The following is an 18,491-nucleotide window of genomic DNA, read 5'->3' on the forward strand; positions in this document are numbered from 1 at the left end:
TTGCAATTAGTCAAGAAAGAGAACACCAAAAACTACCTGGAGTTGAGGCAGAGAGAACATTCACTCTTCTTACAAATCTGAAGTCTTAACCTCCCCCAAATGCTTACCATCAATCTTTTTGCATGTGTGTTAGGACAATACACAAAAGGTGCCTTGGGTGGGGAGAACTGACTTTTATTCCTTCATTAGAAATGATGTCCTGTTTGCACTTGGGCTCCCAGTGAGACTTTACAAACACAGCCTCAGGCGTTTCCTTCTGCATTTCCATTCTACTCCAGCCAGGTAAACAAACCCCACGGTTTAGTCTCAGCCCTGCCACCTGAGCTGGGCGTTCTGCGTCAGCTCCTCCCTTCCTGCCCCACCCCCCATCCCCAGGACCGATCTCCTGGCACTGCTTCCTTGCTAGGGCTTCTAGCCTTCCCTTGGGGGCCCTGAGCTTTGGGGGGTTAAATTCTCTTCTTTATTGCCCACTTCTTTCTTTCTTCCTTCCTTCCTCCCTCTTTTCCTCACCTTCTTTTCCTTTTTTTGGCTGCATTTGAAGTATGCAGAAGTTCCCAGGTCGGGAAGCAAATCCAAGCCACATCTGCAACCTGCCCCACAGCTGCGGCAATGCTGACTCCTTAACACACTGCACCACAGCAGGAACTCTCCCACTGCATATCTTCTGAACTGAATTCATGGACAGGGTTTTCATGCCAAGACTGTTTATAATAATGATTTTTTAAATTACTATATAATATGATGCATCTTTATAATTATTATTATTATTACTAAACAAGCATTTTTGGCCATTTTTGAATACACATATAAAGAACACAAAACTTAAGCTCATAGGTCAATGCTTTTGACCTGCAACTCTCCCTCTCTATTAATAATTAGCCTGATGAAGATATGAAACACAAAAGGCTCCTTCTCCCTCTTCCTAGTCAATAGTCTCCAAAGGAAACCACTATTTTTTATAGTTAAATTTGTCATTTTTTATTGTTCCTGACTTCATAATACTTAGAAAATCATACTTCTCCACCCTAATATTTTTTTAAATCTACCCATATTTTCTTCTTTACTTTTATAAGTTTATTTTCAATTGAAATATTGTAAATTTACAATGTTTCAAGTGTGCAGCAAAGTGATTCAGTTTATATCTATATCTATCTTCTCTTTATCTGGAAACCACTGTTTTGTGTTCTGTCACCCTAGATTAGTTTTACTTGTTTTTCAAAATCTGTACATGGATTGCCCCATATGTTCCTTTTTTTTTCTTTTTTTTTTTTTAGGGCTGAACCTGTGGCATATAGGGGGGTTCCCAGGCTAGGGGTCAAATCAGAGCTGTAGCCGCTGGCCTATGCCACAGCCACAGCAATGCCAGATTCAGCTGTGTCTATGACCTACACCACAGCTCACAGCAATGCGGGATCCTTAACCCACTGAGCAAGGCCAGGGATTGAACCCACGTCCTCACTAATGCTAATCAGAATCTTTGTTTCCACTGAGCCACAATGGAAACTCCTAAGTTCGTTTTTTGTGTCTGGCTTCTTTTTGTCTTTATAATGACTGAGATTTCTTAGTCTAATGTGTTTGATTCTTTTTTGTTTTCCTGTGCCTTTCCATCATACTAATATTTTACAGTTTACCTAATCTTTTGGTGATAGACTTTGGGTTATATCCATGTTAAGGCTATTTTGAATAAAGTCATCACAAACATGTTTTACTGTCCTTTTAAGTAGCACTATCTACTGTGATAATGACAATGATCAATTCAGAAATGACGACCGAGTGACAAGGCAATCAAGGAAATGTTGCTCCAAGAGGTGGCTGGGCAGGGTCACAAAAGCCTAACACATCGCAGCTTCGGAAGTCAACCCTTGGACTCTTTGGGTTTGGAATTTCTCTACAGCTGTAATTCACAGGGGTGGGTCAAGTATAATAGCAGGATGTCCCATAAGGGCAGAAATGTTTGTCTGCTTGTTCAAACATACTTCAGGTACCTGGTACATAATGGACATCCATTAAATGTTATTTCATGAAGTGATAGCTTTTGCAAGTTTTTAAGCTGAAACAAGGTCTGAACTTAATGTCCTGAAAATATCAAAATCGAACAATTCCTAGTCTTTTTTGTGTGTGTGTCTTTTTGTGTTTTAGGGCCAAACCTGGGGCATATGGAAGTTCCCAGGCTAGGGGTCCAGTCAGAGCTGCAGCTGCCAGCCTACACCCCAGCCACAGCAATGTGGGATCTGAGCTGCATCTGCAACCTACACCACAGCTCACGGCAACGCCGGATCCTTAACCCACTGAGCAAGGCCAGGGATTGAACCTGCATCCTCATGAATACTAGTTGGATTTATTACCACTGAACCACAACGGGAACTCCACAATTCTCGGTCTTGTACACTTTAGAAATAGTTCTGCAAGCTGATAATGACAAAGGAGTTATGTCATAATAGATCAAAATAAAGAAATACTGCAGTCTTTTATCTTTCATTTATTTATTTATTCTTTTTACAGCTGTACCTGTGACATACAAAGTTCCCGGATTGGGGGTCAAATCAAAGCGGCATCTGTGACCTATGCTGCAGCTTGTGGCAATGCTGGATCTTTAACCTACTGAGCGAGGCCAGGGATCGAACCCGAAACCTCACAGGGAAAGGTCCTTAATCTGCTGAGCCACAGCAGGACCTTAGTCTTTTATCTGTTAGAGGAACATAGCAAATCCTAGGGTCATCAGATCAAAATCTCGTAACAACAATCCCCCCATTGTTCTTTCTCAAACTGTGGACAGGGAAATGGGCCCTGGAGAGCTTCAAGGGAACCATAGAAGCAAAGCGGCTGTTCAGTGACGAACAGTGGGCTCTGGAAATGGGTGACCAGACAGCATCTCCAGCTCATTCACATCTAATTTCTCTGACTTCAAGAGGGGCTGCTATTCCCTTGTTGTCTTGGATGATCCTAGAAATTAAATCTTTGAACAGTAAGCTCACTCAAAGAAGTTTCCTTTTTTTGCAGGGTCCCCTGGTGCTGCCAGGATAAAAGTAGTTCCTGCAAGGCAGTTAGACAGTCAGGGCACTGTTTATTCTCCTGTCTTTCTTTTCTTCCCAAGACCAAATGTTTGTTAAATTGAGTTCAACATTGCTAAGGGTAAACACAGACCAACAGTTTTTTCAGAGAGGCTGAAAATAATATAACCACTATTTTTATTGTGATTTCATCCTGTTGAGTCATGCAGGATTTCTGGGCTGTGGTTTATCTGGCCACACTCAGTTGGATGCAGAACTATGTGGCTGTCCCACTGCTTCGGGAATGCTTTTTCCTGGCTGTGCAGGAGCAACATGCATTTACCTTGCATTTCCGCACTTTCCCAAAAGCATGAATATGTCACTGATTTTGTTTAATCCAACAGGATTCATATTTCAAGTGCCCCAGACCTCTTTGAGAAGAACAATCACAGGAACAAGTGTGATGGAACCCGGTCTGACCACTTCCTGTTCTGAATGGCTGCTTGGAGAGGAGTTTGCTGGTCAAGGAAGAATCCCCTGATTTCTGTGGAAAATCCATCTTCTCTCCCTTTCTTTAGCCTGGGTGTGTGTGAGGAGGGGGGTCAGGACAGTGTGAAGGAGGAGGTTGTCACAATTCTTTCCTCTGTCTTATAGAGACCTGGGCTGCCTCCCTGAGTTGGGGTCTTGTCTTGAGTTAGGGTCTGATTGCCTTGAGGATGGCCACACATACGTTCTGAGGTGGAGCTGGTACCAGAGTGAGCCCAAATCAGACATGTCTGAGTTCCTGAGACTGTACATAGTTTGGGCCAGCTCGTTTGACTGAGGACCCACGTAGACGTCAAGTGAGTGGGGGAGATAGTGCTGGTGAACCTGAAGAGGGTTTGGGGAGACCAGTATGAGTCTTACATTTTAACCCTGCACTCGTGCTATAGTGTTTATCTTAGTCATTATTTTACAGTCCAAAGTCTTTGGCATATTCGTCATGAATTAGGAAGGTGAATAGTTTCGTAAGTGCCTCATTCATGTGAAATTAATAGTGGTGTTCACTTATTGCTTTAACAAATATTTATTGAATCCCTTACATGTGCCGGGCATTGCCCTGTGTGATATTAACAGGTTTATTTCAATGTCAAAATCATTTTCTTTCGTGTAAGTCTTGTATTCCATAAATTTTACATGTGACTGCAAACAAACTCTGTGCTATGAAAGAGTCGTTTAACAAGAAGAATGAAATAAGCCCTACAAATATTTTAAATATGGTACAAATGTTTCTGACGTTAATCAGGATTTCACTACATAACTTTCTGAACATCCAAAATTTTTGCATTACTCATTCAGTCAAGTAAGAGTACAGGAAGAACTTGAGTACATAAGAGTAAAACCCTAAAACAAATGTAATAAATTCTCTAATTGACTAATTCCTAACAATATCTCTTAGGGGCTGGACATTTTTACTCTTGGATAAAAAGAAACAATTTATAAGTTGGTACTAGTTTTCTTTCTTTCTTTTTTTTTTTTTTCTTTTTCAGCTGCACTCACAGCATATGGAAGTTCCCAGGCCAGGGATCAAATCTGAGCCACAGCTGTAACCTACATACACCACAGCTGCAGCAATGCCAAGTCCTCAACCTGCTGCACCACAGTGGGAACTTCAGTGTTAGTTTTATTTCTCTCCAGGACTTAATAGGTCAATGAACGATAGCTTGTGGATTGTCGTTGATCTTACTAATATTTTTCAACTAAAAATCATACCGTTCTAATCTGCCCCATTATATACAGTTAAAAAAATTGTACCTGACAAAGGCAATCATCTCGATAATCTCTACTTTTCTGCATACAGATTAGCTTTTCCAGCTATACCTGCTTATCGGCTGCTCTCCTTTTCTAGTAAGCATGTAATACTGGAACTCTTGCTCTTTCCTCTCTTCCAGGAAAACAACACTGAAGGATACTTGTCAGGTCAATGTTCGGTCGCAGAAATCCCAGATCCTACCAAAACCAGAACTCGTTTGCGGGTAGCCTGGTTCACAGCCCCCAGTCTGACTGAGTTTGGTGCTGCTGGGAAGCTGAAGGCAGTGAGAACATGTCCTGAGGTGTCCCCAGAAAGCATCAGATGACTCTGGTGAGGCGCAATAGGACACGCTTCAAATGAACTCTTTCCCTGGGGAAGAACAAAGCACGAGTTAGGCTGTTAGGCACCACAGTTGGCCTGGTTCTTGCCCCCAAAGAACTCAATAGCTGATTCTTGGACCCATTGTATATGGATCCCTCATTCATCTTGATAAAATGAGCCTTGAATTCTGGAGCTCTGTTCTACACACCTTTGGCAAATTCAGGGGCCAAAAGCCCTTCCTTATACCTGAATTGTCATTGTGCTTGCGACTGAAATCTAGTTTTTGCTGTAGGACATTTTGTGGAAATTGAGAGGCTTTTTCTTTTTCTTTTCTATTTTTTCTTTCTTTTTTTTTTTTTGCTACACCTGTGGCATGTTGAGGTACTTGGGCCAGGGATCGAACTCATGCCACAGCAGTGACAATGCCAGATCTTTAACCTGATGAACCACCAAGGAACGCCCACAGAGGCATTTAATTATACAAAGAATCACTTGTTTATTGTTACCAAATTTAAAAGAATCATAGGGGAGTTCCTGCTGTGGCTCAGTGGAAATGAATCTGACTAGTATCCATGGAGATGCGGGTTCTATCCCTGACCTCGCTCAATGGGTCAGGGATCTGGTGTTTGCCGTGAGCTGTGGTATAGCTCACAGACACGGGTTGGATCCCGAGTAGCTGTGGCTGTGATGGGACCCCGAGGCCTGGGAGCGTCCATATGCTGTAGGTGCGGCCCTAAAAAGCAAAAAAAAAAAAAAAGTCATAGGATGTTTGAAGTTCTAAAGTGATTTAGAATTCATTTAGTGTAAGAGTAATTCCTTTGCATAAAGCCAGTAGACACACTGTTCGGCTTGCCCACTATCCCTTTCCTCTTACTCTTCAGATGACAGCACTTCGCTTTTTCCTTTGGGGAAAGGCCTTCCCCCCCACTGTTAGTCCATGAGGCTTGCGTAGAACTGATTCTACCACCCAGGTCCAGGAGAGGGTCTAAAGAGAGCCCACACCCCCTGACCACAGTGATTACTTCAAGAATGAGCATTCAGTTCAGGTTGGGCCATTGAGACCCAGCCTAATTTGATGGCATTTCCGATGCATGTCACCAGGGTTCTGATTATTATATGTGCAGTATTTTCCACTGAAAACTTCTGAAGGGGCTTCTTACAGTCACAGGAAGTCATTCACCTGGCCATTTCTCCTGATACTGACCCACATTCTAGTGAGGAACAGAGATTCTAAAAGGTCATTTCAGTAATATACGAAGAACCTTCATTCATTCATTCAAGTATGCGCTGAGATGATGCATCCTACTAGATGCCCGGTTCTAGAGGTGGATACAAGCAAGCAAGTCAACAATGACCAGATGCCAGGGATTGCTGCTCCGGCACAGTAGGTTAAGGATCTGGCACGGCCACAGGTGTGGCCCAGTTTGCAACTGTGGGGAGGGTTGGATCCCTGGCCTGGGAACTCCCACGTGCCATGAGTGCAGCCAAAAAAAGAAAGAAAGGCAAGAAAAAAAATCGACCAAATGCCGACATAAATGTTAGACTCTTATCTATGGTGCCTTATGTAATGGAAGTTGGGGGGGAACGGGCGTAAAGGTGTAGACTTTTGAATTGCATTAAAAGAAAAGCCAATATGTCCTTTTCTTCATTTAGCTGAAAAATGAGTCATGCCTGTACAACGTTTTCCTTCTTTCTTTCCTCCTTTCTTTCTTTCCTTCCTTCCTTCTCTCTCTCTCTATCTCCCTTCCCCTTTTCTTTCTTGCCATGCTCTGTGGCATAAGAGATCCAACCTGAGCCACAGCAGTGACCCAAGCCACAGAAGTGACAGTGCCAGATCTTTAACCTGCTGAGCCACCAGAAAACTCCTAGCCTTTTCTTTTTTAATTAAAAATAATGGAGTAGGCGTTCCCCTTGTGGCTCGGTGGGTTAAGAACACGACATAGTCTCAATCCCTGGCCTCGCTCAGTGGGTTAAGGATCCGGTGTAGGATGCAGATGCAGCTCTGATTCGACATCTAGACTGGGGACTTCCATATGTCACAGGTGTGGCCGTAAGAAAACGAAACCAAAAAACAAGAGTGGAGAATAACTGAAGCTCCTGTTTCAAAGGCAGTCTGCTTAATTAGCTTGAAAATGATTCTACAGAAAGAAAAACATTATAAAAGGTTTTCGTGTGTAGAAGTGCCACTAGATTGATGGGTAGCCCGAGCACCTAATGCTGTCCATTCAGCTCCCAAACTGCCCCTGTGGGCAGGCAGGCATTGCCACTTGAAAATATTTTTATAGAAGCTTTTACAATCTGTACATGGTTTTTAATGAAAAGGTTCCACACAATAAATCCAATGGGCAAACCTGGTTTACTTCTTCACAGTAAAACCCAAATGGCAAAGCATCAAAAACACATGACAAGCTGGCCCCATTCCTAGCAAATCTATTTCTTCCTAACATCGGTAACTTACACAGCACTGGGCTAGGGCACCAGGGATCTCCTCCTATGATCTAAAAATTCTCTCAAAACTGCCTCCTTTCCTTAGGTCAGCAGCCCACTCATGCCCTATTTAGACTTTGCTGACTAAAAGTTTAATTACATGAATGAAAATCCCAAAGTCAGAAATTCAAATTCAAGCCCTAGGCGAAAAAGAATTCCAGTCCCTGTAGAAGTAGATGCCTCCTTGCTTCATTAATAAAACTGAAGAGGCCAGTGTCATACTCCTTTATACCCTAAACTAGGGTGCTATAATATTTATTTATCTTAGTCATCATGTTATAGTCTAGAGTGTTTTGCGGAATCGTCCCCAGTGCAGATTTTCTGCTGTTTCTTAAGCGCTTAGTAAAATTAAGGTGATGTTCATTCATTCGTCTCACTGAATAGGCAGGAAGTTCCCTGAGGACAAAGCCTCAAGGGCCATATTTTTATGTTTGAGTTATGAGTTCGCCCAGCGCTGGTACAAAGAATTCTCTGAGCCAGCAGGCGGAAGGGTTCATTCAGAGGGGGGAGCAAAGGCAAAGAACTGTTGCATTGCTCAGAAAACATTCGAGTCTTCTCTAGCCTCTGCTGAGGAGGTGAGCAAAGCGAATGTTCTTATGACAGAAGGGTTTCCTGAACACGTGGTTTCACAAAATGCACCGTCTTTGTGGGTCGCACCGCGGGACAGGCGGGTCACGAGGTCAAGGTCATCTGGCCCGTTTCCGCGGTCTCGCCGGCTCCCGCCCTCCGGCAGGCGTCGCTGGCCCGTAGCTGGGCCGAGAGGAAGGAAGCGGATCTTCGGTCCTGCCCCGAGGCTCGCATCCCCGGGCCGTCTTCCTCCCACGCCCGCCTGCTCTCTCGCCGCAGCGGCTTTCGGAGGGTCTCGCGTCCCCTGCACGTGCCCACGGCTGACCCGGGCCCTCACTTTGGAAAGCGAGGGTTCGGGCCACCGCGATTGAGGGCCGGGACGCAGTTGGGAGGGAACTCGGGCGGGCGCGGCCCCGGGAGCCTGGCCGGGGAGGAGGTTGCGCGCAGAGAGGCCCGGGACCCCTGCGACGGGATCTGGAGTGGCGGGGCGGGGAGCGTCCGCGGCGAGGCGGAGGAGTCCGGGAACCCTGGAGGAACCGGAGAGAGGGCGGAGGTGCCGCCGGAAACGCCCGGGGCCTGGCAGGGCAGGTCAGGCCGGGGGCGCGGTGGAGGGGAGGGACCGGGCGGCGCCGGGCTGGGCCTCCGGGCCCACTCCCCTCGCCCTGGAGGTGCGCGGGGCGGGGAGTGGCGGGGAGGCAAATGGGACCCGTGGAGCTTTAGATCCCGGGACCGCCCTCTCCCGCTCCAGGGCCGGCGGCGAGTGGCAACGACGGCCAGAGCCGCAGCGGCAGTATGAGAGCCGGCGCCGAGGCTCCAAGCCTGCGGACGCGCGGCGGGCGGCGGCGGCCCTTTCCGCGCTGGCCATGGGTACGCGCTGGGGCCGACGGCGCAGCCGGCGTGGAGGCCAGGGGCTGCCTCTGGCCGCCTGGGCGCTGGCAGCCGTCGGCCTGGTGTGCACCGCCCTGACCGCCTACGTCTGCTGGAAGCAGCTGCCGCCGCTGCCCCGAGCCGCCTCTGCCCCGCCGCGGCCAGTGAGCGTGCTGCTGTGGTGGGAACCCTTCGGTGGCCGGCACATCTCTACCAGGCCGTCCCCCGACTGCCGTCTGCGCTTCAACATCAGCGGCTGCCGCCTGCTCACCGATCGCGCGGCCTACGGGGAGGCCCAGGCGGTGCTTTTCCACCACCGAGACCTGGTGAAGGGACCCCCAGACTGGCCCCCGCCCTGGGGCGTCCAGGTGCGCCCAGCGGAGGAACAGCAGGTGCTCGTGTTGGACGACGAGGAAGAACCGGTGGCAGCTGCGGCCGAAGCCCTGGCCGCCCGGGGTCCCAGGCCCCCCGGCCAGCGCTGGGTGTGGATGAACTTCGAGTCACCCTCCCACTCCCCAGGGCTGCGAAGCCTAGAGAGTAACCTCTTCAACTGGACGCTCTCCTACCGGGCCGACTCGGACATCTTCGTGCCTTATGGCTACCTCTACCCTAGGACCCATCCTAGCGAGGAGCCGCCGGGCCTGGTCCCGCCGCTGGCCCGGAAACAGAGGCTGGTGGCCTGGGTGGTGAGCAACTGGGACGAGAGCCAGGCCCGGGTCCGCTACTATCGCCAGCTGAGCCAGCACGTGCCGGTGGATCTGTTCGGCAAGGGCGGGCCCGGGCAGCCGCTGCCCGAAGTCGGGCTCCTGCACACGGTGGCCCGCTACAAGTTCTACCTGGCCTTCGAGAACTCTCAGCACCTGGATTATATCACCGAGAAGCTGTGGCGCAATGCGTTTCTGGCTGGGGCGGTGCCGGTGGTGCTGGGCCCAGACCGGGCCAATTATGAGCGCTTCGTGCCCCGCCGTGCCTTCATCCACGTGGACGACTTTCCAGATGCCTCCTCCCTGGCCGCCCACCTCCTATTCCTCGACCGAAACCCAGTCGTCTACCGCCGCTACTTCAGCTGGCGCCGGAGCTACGCCGTGCACGTCACCTCCTTCTGGGACGAGCCTTGGTGCCGGGCCTGCCAGGCTGTGCAGAGGGCCGGGGACCAGCCCAAGAGCGTCCCCAACCTGGCTGGCTGGTTTGAGCGGTGAAGCCAATCTCCCTGGGTATAACCCAGGGAGACTGAGTCGTCAGCTTTCGGGTCCTGTGCTGTGCATCTCCTTAACTGCTGAATCGTGGGACTAAATTTTCTAAACAACCATTTTTAATCTGTTGGAACAAGTTGATTTACCAATGAATATTACTCAGCACAGACTGGGGTGGGAAGGATCCTGGCTGCTTATGGTTTGCGCACAACTAACAGTTGGGCTCCCTCTGTTGTCCAAGGGCATCCGTGGTCTGGCATGAAGACGTGGTCCTTTCTCACCTTGGAACCGGTGCAGAGGTGAAGAGGCAGATTGACTACAAGAAACCATTGTCACTTGCCCTGAATTTCCTCATCTGTCACAGGTCATATCTGTGGCCTGTGCTGAGTCCAGATCTCAGGCACTGCCCCACCTCTCACATGTCACTGGGCCAAATGCAGCAAATTCCTGATTTGATAAAGAGTTTTGTTACAGGATAGTGAGAGGAAAGTGGGGCTTTCCCCATGTCCCTGGATTCCTCAGGTGCATCTCCTAAGGTGAGGAGGTGATCCAGGAATCCATGGACTTCCTTAGAAAGTAGTTTGTTCTCCTGCTTTATGAATGGACACAAGATGCTGGATGTCCTTGGAGAAGAGTTAGGATGAATCTTTGGTGTACCTCATTTTGCATAAATGTATTCCTGAAAAGCCGCTTTTGAATCAAATTCTCTGCTTTAGGAGAGCACAGTATTTAACGGAACCCTATGGAGAATCCCTTTACAATGTGAAAAATCGTCTCCTAACTGATTTCTTCTGTCTATGTTTTTCGATAACTTGGATTTTTACATATTAAAATAACAGATGTGAAAGTAAAGCAGAAGCACCCGTCTTCCTTCTTCCCAGAAAACCAGCCTGTGTTTACAAACAGAAGAGAAGGAAGCCACAGTGGCACTTTTCACATTATTTATTTTGTATCTTTACTGGAGCTGAAATTTACACTGGAATGTCATTCTCCAGGGGTGCTGGCATTACCTGTCTGCGGAACAATGAAGGAGGTTGTACTGCTTTGTGGAATCCTTTTGCAGGAAAAAAGTTTCCTGGTGTCTGTTAATGGCAGTTTTTGTTTCTGTCTGCCAGTTTGTAGTTAAATGTTTAATCGCTAGAGAATAGAACCTTCTAAGTGCCTGCAGTAAAACGTTTATCCTTTTTTTTAAAGAAATCTGCACTTCCCCTGAGGGCCACCAGGTTCCCCTCCTGAACTGCCTAGTGGTACAGTAAGTATATCCTCACCTGTCTACTGCCCTTGAGACTGTGCTATGGGACCAACTTTGAAAATACATGCATTGACTTTAAGAGTTGTTGAATGAGCTTATTAGGTGTCACCATGTGCCTACCCTATCCTAAACACTGAGCTTGGGGCATGAGGATGTGTAAGGCGAGTTACAGCTCTTTAAGGCCCTTACCATCTTCTACTGTCAAAAAGTAAAGAGTGAATTTTGATAAATCACTTAGCAGAACTTGTTTGTTTAAAGGGATATTTGTTTTTTTAAATTGAAGTATAGGTGATTTCCAATGTTAGTTTCAGGTATACAGCAAAGTAATTGTTTATACATATATATATATAATATATATATGTATACATATATTATTTTTCAGATTCTTTTCCATTATAGGTTATTATAAGATATTGAATATAGTTCTCTGTGCTGTACAGTAGGTCCTTGTTGTTTATTTTATATAGCATAGTGTATATCTGTTAAGCACAAACTCCCTATTTTGGGGGGAGGGATAAATTAGGAGCAAACTGACATTCTTAATAATACCGTAAATCAATTATGAGAAAGCCAGTTGATTTAAAGTCTGAAATAATGGCTTTTTTTTTTCCTCCTTGGTTTATTATAATAAGCATCCTCAGTGATTAAGCATTGCGGGGAAGGTCCACAATTGATTTGTGCTGTAGACAGTAATTGTGCATTTGATTAGTACAATTAGCTGCTTCCTAAAGTAACTTTTATCTCTATGCATATAATGCAGACTCACTAAAATCTAGGTGCTTCACGTTTCCCCTTTTCCCTAAAAGGAGAAATTAAAATTCCTGGATAAAATTTTCTCATTAAAATATTATAGAATATTCCAATATCACAGTAGCAGCCAACCAATAAAGAAAGAAAAGTTCTCTTCCTAAAATAAGTATTTATGACCTATTGGCCAATGATCTTGGTGTTACTGGGAATTTACATGGGACAGTGGGGGATAATTTGGATTTTGGAAGTAATCTGGTTTAGATTTGAATTCCAGCCATGTGACCTTGGGCAAATTAGTAATAACCCTGAGCCTTAGCTTTCTTATCTGTAAAATGGAGTGAGAAACTACTTCATAGCTCCTATGAACTGTTCAAGAAATAAAGTAACGAGGTGCCTGACACATAGTGGCTACTCAACTGGTGAGAGAGAGAGAGATTTTTTCACCCTTCTTGGCAATGATTTCAGGGTACCTCCATATCCATTTATATGGATTATAAAATTAAATCTCATGATATGTTACAGAATAATCTGAAATAAAAAGGAAGGGGCCTCATATTATGTATTTCAAATGAATCCCTAAAACTGAGCCATACTGTTTCAAGAATCATTGCTATTTACACTGAGCTGAGCTTGAATTTGCAGACTAGGAAGAAGCACCTCTTTGAAAAAAAAAAGTTGTTTTTTTTTTGGTTAAGTTATATAGTTAAGTAAGTAATTATTATTTTACTAATGCTGTCCTTAGTATTAACTAAGTATTTAAAACTAACCAGGTTTTTTTGTTGAATACTTACCATAAGGAAAGTATAATTGCAGTTTTATTTATAAGCAAATTTTGCATAAGGAACAAACTATCTTTTAAGCTAATCTCATCAAAGAGCAAGCAAAATGCAGCAATTGCTCATTTTGTTATTTTTCAAGCCACTTTAAATTGAGGAGGTTGGAGTACCCCTTGTGGCTCAGTGGTAATGAACCCAACTAGTATCCATGTGGATGCAGTTCTGATCCCTGGCCTCACTCAGTGGGTTAAGTATCCTGCATCGCCCTGACCTGTGGTATAGGTTCCAGATGCAGCTTGGATCCCGCATTTCTGTGGCTGTGGCCGTGGCTGCGGCATAGGCCGGCAGCTGCAGCTCCGATTGGATCCCTAGCCTGGAAACTTCCATATGTTGCAGGTGTGGCTCTAAAAAATAAGTAAGTAGGTTAAAACTTCACCTACATTAATATAAAAAGACATATATTTCAAATGACTTTCATAAACTTGTCTTTCAAATTTATTACAGATTTCATATTTTTAGTGCTTGATGGCTAATTACAGGAGTGCACGTGGAATGATGGAGACAGTATGACTTGCTTTCAGTTATTCACAGGTCCTTTTCCTCGGCAGTAATTTAGAGAGAGGGTAGCTTCATGGAAAGAGCTTGCAATTTGGAGTCAAAACCTGAGTATGTGGTTCTACCACTTTCTGCCCCTGTGGCCCTAATTAGGCAAGTTACTTAAGTTAGCGTCCTCCTTATAATGCAGGAATGCCCCTGCGAAATAAGGATTAAATGTGAAGATGTCTGCCAAGGTGCTTCGTACATTGTAAAGTGCTAGACAGTTATGGGATGCTCTAAATTTTCAAAGCTCTAGAACAGGGATCGGTACGCTTTTTCTGTACAGGGCCAGAGAGTCAACATGTCAGGCTTTGCCAGTCCTACAGTCTCTGCTGCCCCTACTAGCTCTGCTGTTTTTGGTGCCAAAGCAACCATGGACCATCTGTGAATAAAGGCAGTGCCTGAATTTGGCCCCTGGGCCATACGTTGTTAACTCTGCTCAGGATTTTTAGAGATATAAGGAATTTGAGAACTTTCCTATTGAGGGTTTCTTAGAAAGGATTTAAGAGTTGGAATTTAAGAACTTTGCAGGCACTTCTTCCTGGGTTACCAGACCAGCTTTACGGCATTTCCTAACTGTTTATCTTGGGCAAATGATTTAAGCTTTCTGTGTTTTGACATTCTCATGTCTAATTGGAGGTAATCATATGTAATTTACGGAGGTGTCGGGCAAGTTAGAAAAGACACTCAAAGTACTCAGGACGGTGTTGGGTACACAGGAGGCATCTGGAAGAAGCTGGCTGTGATGATCACCAGTCTGTTTTACAGAGGAAGGAGCAGAAGTCCAGATCCATTTAAGGACTTGTCTAAGGTCACAGTAATAGTGGCACAAACCCTGCTTGCGCAAGTCACAACCCTGTCAAGCCTCTGTCACTTGAACTGCAACATGAGGTTGGACATCTCTTGGGACCTTCTAGTTTTGTTGCCATCCTTCTGCTAACTGGCACCCTAGGGCTTAAAGAACTATATTTACATCCCTAAGTGTCTTCCTTACAGTCTGGAAAAGACTTATTCTACACCGCATTAGTAAACTGGCAGAAAAACCAGGTACCAGAGTTGGAGACTCTGATTTACCATATACATATGGTAATATATGTATATTATATATATATGTCTTTTTTTAGTCCCATGCTTAAATATCAGGGGAACCAAGTTCTTGGTAATTAGTCTGGTGAATAATTGCATTGAATACATTTCAAGTCATTCTTGGGTGTGTCTCAGGGACTTTTATGTTACACATTCTTATATTTATGTGTGCTCGTTCAGGTTATTTTGACAAATAATTAAAGTAATGAGACAGAAAATGACTCCTTGTTTATAATATATATGCCCTCCATGCACTAATGCTTTCAACCACGATATGAAGGATATTTCTTGGTCTAGGGTTTCTGTAAGTTCACTGGTTCTAGAATGGTAACTGAAATGTGATGCTTTGCCTCTGCTGAGCCACACAAGGTCTGGTTCAGCTCATCCTCTTGTCTTTCTTGCCTGGCCTCCTCACTTTAACCTGCTGACTCGTCTCCAAGGACATAAGCAGTATATTCCATTCCATTTCATTTTGCTAAGTGCTCTGATGCCCTCGGTACTGTCTCTAGCTCCTGTGCAGAAAATTAAATAATGGTTTTTTTTTTTTTTTTTTTTTTTTTTTGTCTTTTTGCCATTTCTTGGGCCGCTCCCGCAGCATATGGAAGTTCCCAGGCTAGGGGTCGAATCGGAGCTATAGCTGCCAGCCTAGGCCAGAGCCACAACAAGGCGGGATCCAAGCCGCATCTGCAACCTACACCACAGCTCATGGCAACGCCGGATCCTTAACCCACTGAGCAAGGGCAGGGACCAAACCCGCAACCTCATGGTTCCTAGTCGGATTCGTTAACCACTGCGCCACGACGGGAACTCCCAATAATGGTATTTTTAAAAGAGGTGGAACAAAGACTTGGAGCACGGTGGTGGGCAGGAGTACCTTTCCTCTTAATTTGGATGCTCAAATTATGAAAGGGAAAAATATGAACTTGGAAAAACAAAAAACACTGGCTACTTTCTCTACCTTCTCTTCTCCAACAGAGGCTCACTGATGTGCCCATTTAAGTATAGAGTTTGAAAAATGATGATGGCCAGAGATGACGGCCAGCTGAGGGTAGGAGCAGGTGTGACAAGAAAAGGGGACTCAATAATGAAAGAGTTAAAAGAAAAGTGCATTATTCAGCAGAACAGATGGTGAATGTATGTGGGGAGTGAAGATAAAAGGAGAACCCTTGGAGTCAGTGCTTAAGAAGTGTTTGAAGCGAAAGGGAGAAGAGAAGATAGAGGAAGAGGGAAGATAAGGGCAAGATGACAATGAAAGAAGCAGGATAAAGGAGGAACATAGCCCCGAGAATGAGGAACAGTGTAAAACCTACCATGCGATGCCACTTTCCCCAAAAGACACCTTTGTGTCAACTTGAAATGCCCCATCTGTTGCCAAATGGAGGATGACATCCAGGAGTCTGAACTCAGTGACAAGGAGTCAGGAACTTCACAAGGAATAAACTAACATTTCAGCAGAAATACAGAACTGTCACTTCATTGATTACAACAGCTTCTTGAACTCTTATGAATGCTTCTTTCTCATTGTGGAAAAATGAATTCTCCTTGCAGGTTTTTTTTTTTTTTTTTCTTTCTTTTTAATTTCTAGTCAGCATACTTCAATTGTACTCAGTACCCACTATGATTGATTGATTGATTGATTAAGGGTCACAGGTGTGGCACATGGAAGATCCCAGACTAGGGGTCAAATTGGAGCTACAGCTGCAGGCGCAGCAATGCGGGATCCTTAACCCACTGGGCGAGGCCAGGGATCAAACCTGCGTCCTCATGGATACTAGTCAGGTTTGTTTCCACTGAGCCACAACTGGAACGCCTCAATATCCACTTTTAGAAAAGTGTTTTATTTTTTAATATAGCCAGAATCACCAGTTGATGCTTTTGAAGAAGGGTCGAAGGGAAACATGGAAGGACATTTAATACCTTATGAGTTTCATGGGGAACCCAACTGTAAAACTCTTTTTTTTTTTTGTCTTTTTGCTATTTCTTGGGCCGTTCTCGTGGCATATGGAGGTTCCCAGGCTAGGGGTCAAATCAGAGCTATAGCCGCCGGCCTACGCCAGAGCCACAGCAACGCGGGATCCGAGCCGCGTCTGCAACCTACACCACAGCTCACGGCAACGCCGGATCGTCAACCCACTGAGCAGGGCGGGACCAAACCCGAACCTCATGGTTCCTAGTCGGATTCGTTAACCACTGCGCCACGACAGGAACTCCTCAACTATAAAACTCTTTCAGGTACATTGTAAAGAAGTGGATTTTTTTTTTCCTTTTTTTGTCTTTTTAGGGCCACACTCGTGGCATATGGAGGTTTCCAGGCTAAGGGTCAAATAGGACCTGTAGCCACTGGCCTACACCACAGCCACATGCCAGATCCAAGCGACATCTGTGACCTACACCACAGCTTGTGGCAGCACCGAATCCAACCCACTGAGCAAGGCCAGGGATTGAACCTGCCATGGATGATAGTCAGATGTGTTTCTGCTGAGCCATGATGGGAACTCCAAGAAATGGATATTTAAGATCTTCAAATTAATTTTTGAACATTACTGAATATTCCCTAAATCTACTAAAAAATAGTATCCTGTTAGATCATGAGTGCTAAAAATCTTACTCTGAGTTATTTTGCAAAGGGGAGGGGAATGGACTATTCAGCAACATTTGACAAACTTTTTTTTCTCTTTTTTGGCTGCCCCCTCAGCATATGGAAGTTCCCTGGCTAGGGATCAAATCTGAGCTGGAGCTGTGACCGCAGCTGCAGCAACACCATTGCACCGGGGATCGAAGCAGAGCCTCCACAGAGACGAGCCAGATCATTAACCTACCACACCGCAGCAGAAATTCCAACAAACATTTCTTCTCTGTGCAGGCACTGTGCTAGGACTTGGGGGTGTAAATAAAACTAAGGCAAAGACTCTGTGCTCAAAAAGTGTATGTTCTGATGGGTGAAACATTTTGACAATCCTAACACATAATAAGTGCTGTCCTAATAAAGGCATGTCACACAAGGACAGATTAAGTCATATGCGGAATCACAGAATTTAAGGTGAAAAAAAGCAAACTTTCAGTAGTAGCCTTGGAGGAGTCGGGATTGCAAGCCAGGGAGGAACTTCATCACAAATTAAGTCTTCTTCATGAAATTTTTCTTTATGAAAATTTTCTTAGTGAAATTTTTCTTTATGAAAAATACAAGTGCCGCAGCCTGTGGTCTCAACACTCATCTACCTGACTATTCACTATTCAGTTAAAAATAAATGTCATTATTAAGCATCACCTTCAAAATGACTAATCCCTATAGGGATTTTCCTCTCCTAGCCACTAGGAACACCTACCCTCACCCTATAATTTTCTCCTCATAACATTAGGTAAGCATTTTAGAAATCTCTGTTCCACTACCTGAAATTTATTCTGAAATATAATTAGGCACAACTATCACACCGATCAAACAAACATCTTTAGATAAAAATGTCTCATCTAAGGTGGATCAAGCCTCCTTCTTTGGGAGGTAAAAATTTGTGGCTTTTAAATAAAGTTTTTTTTTTTTTTTTTTTTTTAAGAGTTGCAACGTTTATTTCAGGTTCTCTCTCTCTCTCTTTCTCTCTCTCTTTTTTTTTTTTCACCACACAGGCAGCATGTGGACATTCCCAGGCTAGGAGTGCCACACAGCAGCAATGAGAGCCACAGTGATGAGAACACAGGAGCCTTAACCTGCTAGGCCATCAGAGAGCTCGAACATTTGTCTTTTTTTTTTTTTTTTTTTTTGTCTTTTTAGGGCCACGCCCTTGGCGTATGGAAGTTCCCAGGCTAGGGGTCGAATCT

General features: G+C 45.0%; 2 protein-coding genes across 3 annotated transcripts in view; both read left to right on the forward strand.

The window, feature by feature from the left end:
* Positions 8,222–14,899, forward strand: FUT4 (fucosyltransferase 4; the record flags this gene model as incomplete). Its single annotated transcript, XM_013979290.2, is given in 2 exon segments — positions 8,222–8,776; positions 8,778–14,899. Coding segments are annotated over 2 exon segments (2,001 nt in total), but the record flags the coding sequence as incomplete, so codon positions are not given.
* Positions 8,642–18,491, forward strand: part of PIWIL4 (piwi like RNA-mediated gene silencing 4) — a 71,897-nt gene continuing 62,047 nt past the window's right edge. For both annotated transcript variants that reach the window (XM_021102054.1, XM_021102055.1), the window contains exons 1-2: positions 8,642–8,745; positions 11,412–11,469. The gene's annotated coding sequence lies outside the window, so the exon portion shown is untranslated. The remainder of the gene's footprint in view (positions 8,746–11,411; positions 11,470–18,491) is intronic.

The sequence above is a fragment of the Sus scrofa genome, chromosome 9, assembly GCF_000003025.6.
Source record: "Sus scrofa isolate TJ Tabasco breed Duroc chromosome 9, Sscrofa11.1, whole genome shotgun sequence".
Classification (NCBI taxonomy): domain Eukaryota; kingdom Metazoa; phylum Chordata; class Mammalia; order Artiodactyla; family Suidae; genus Sus; species Sus scrofa.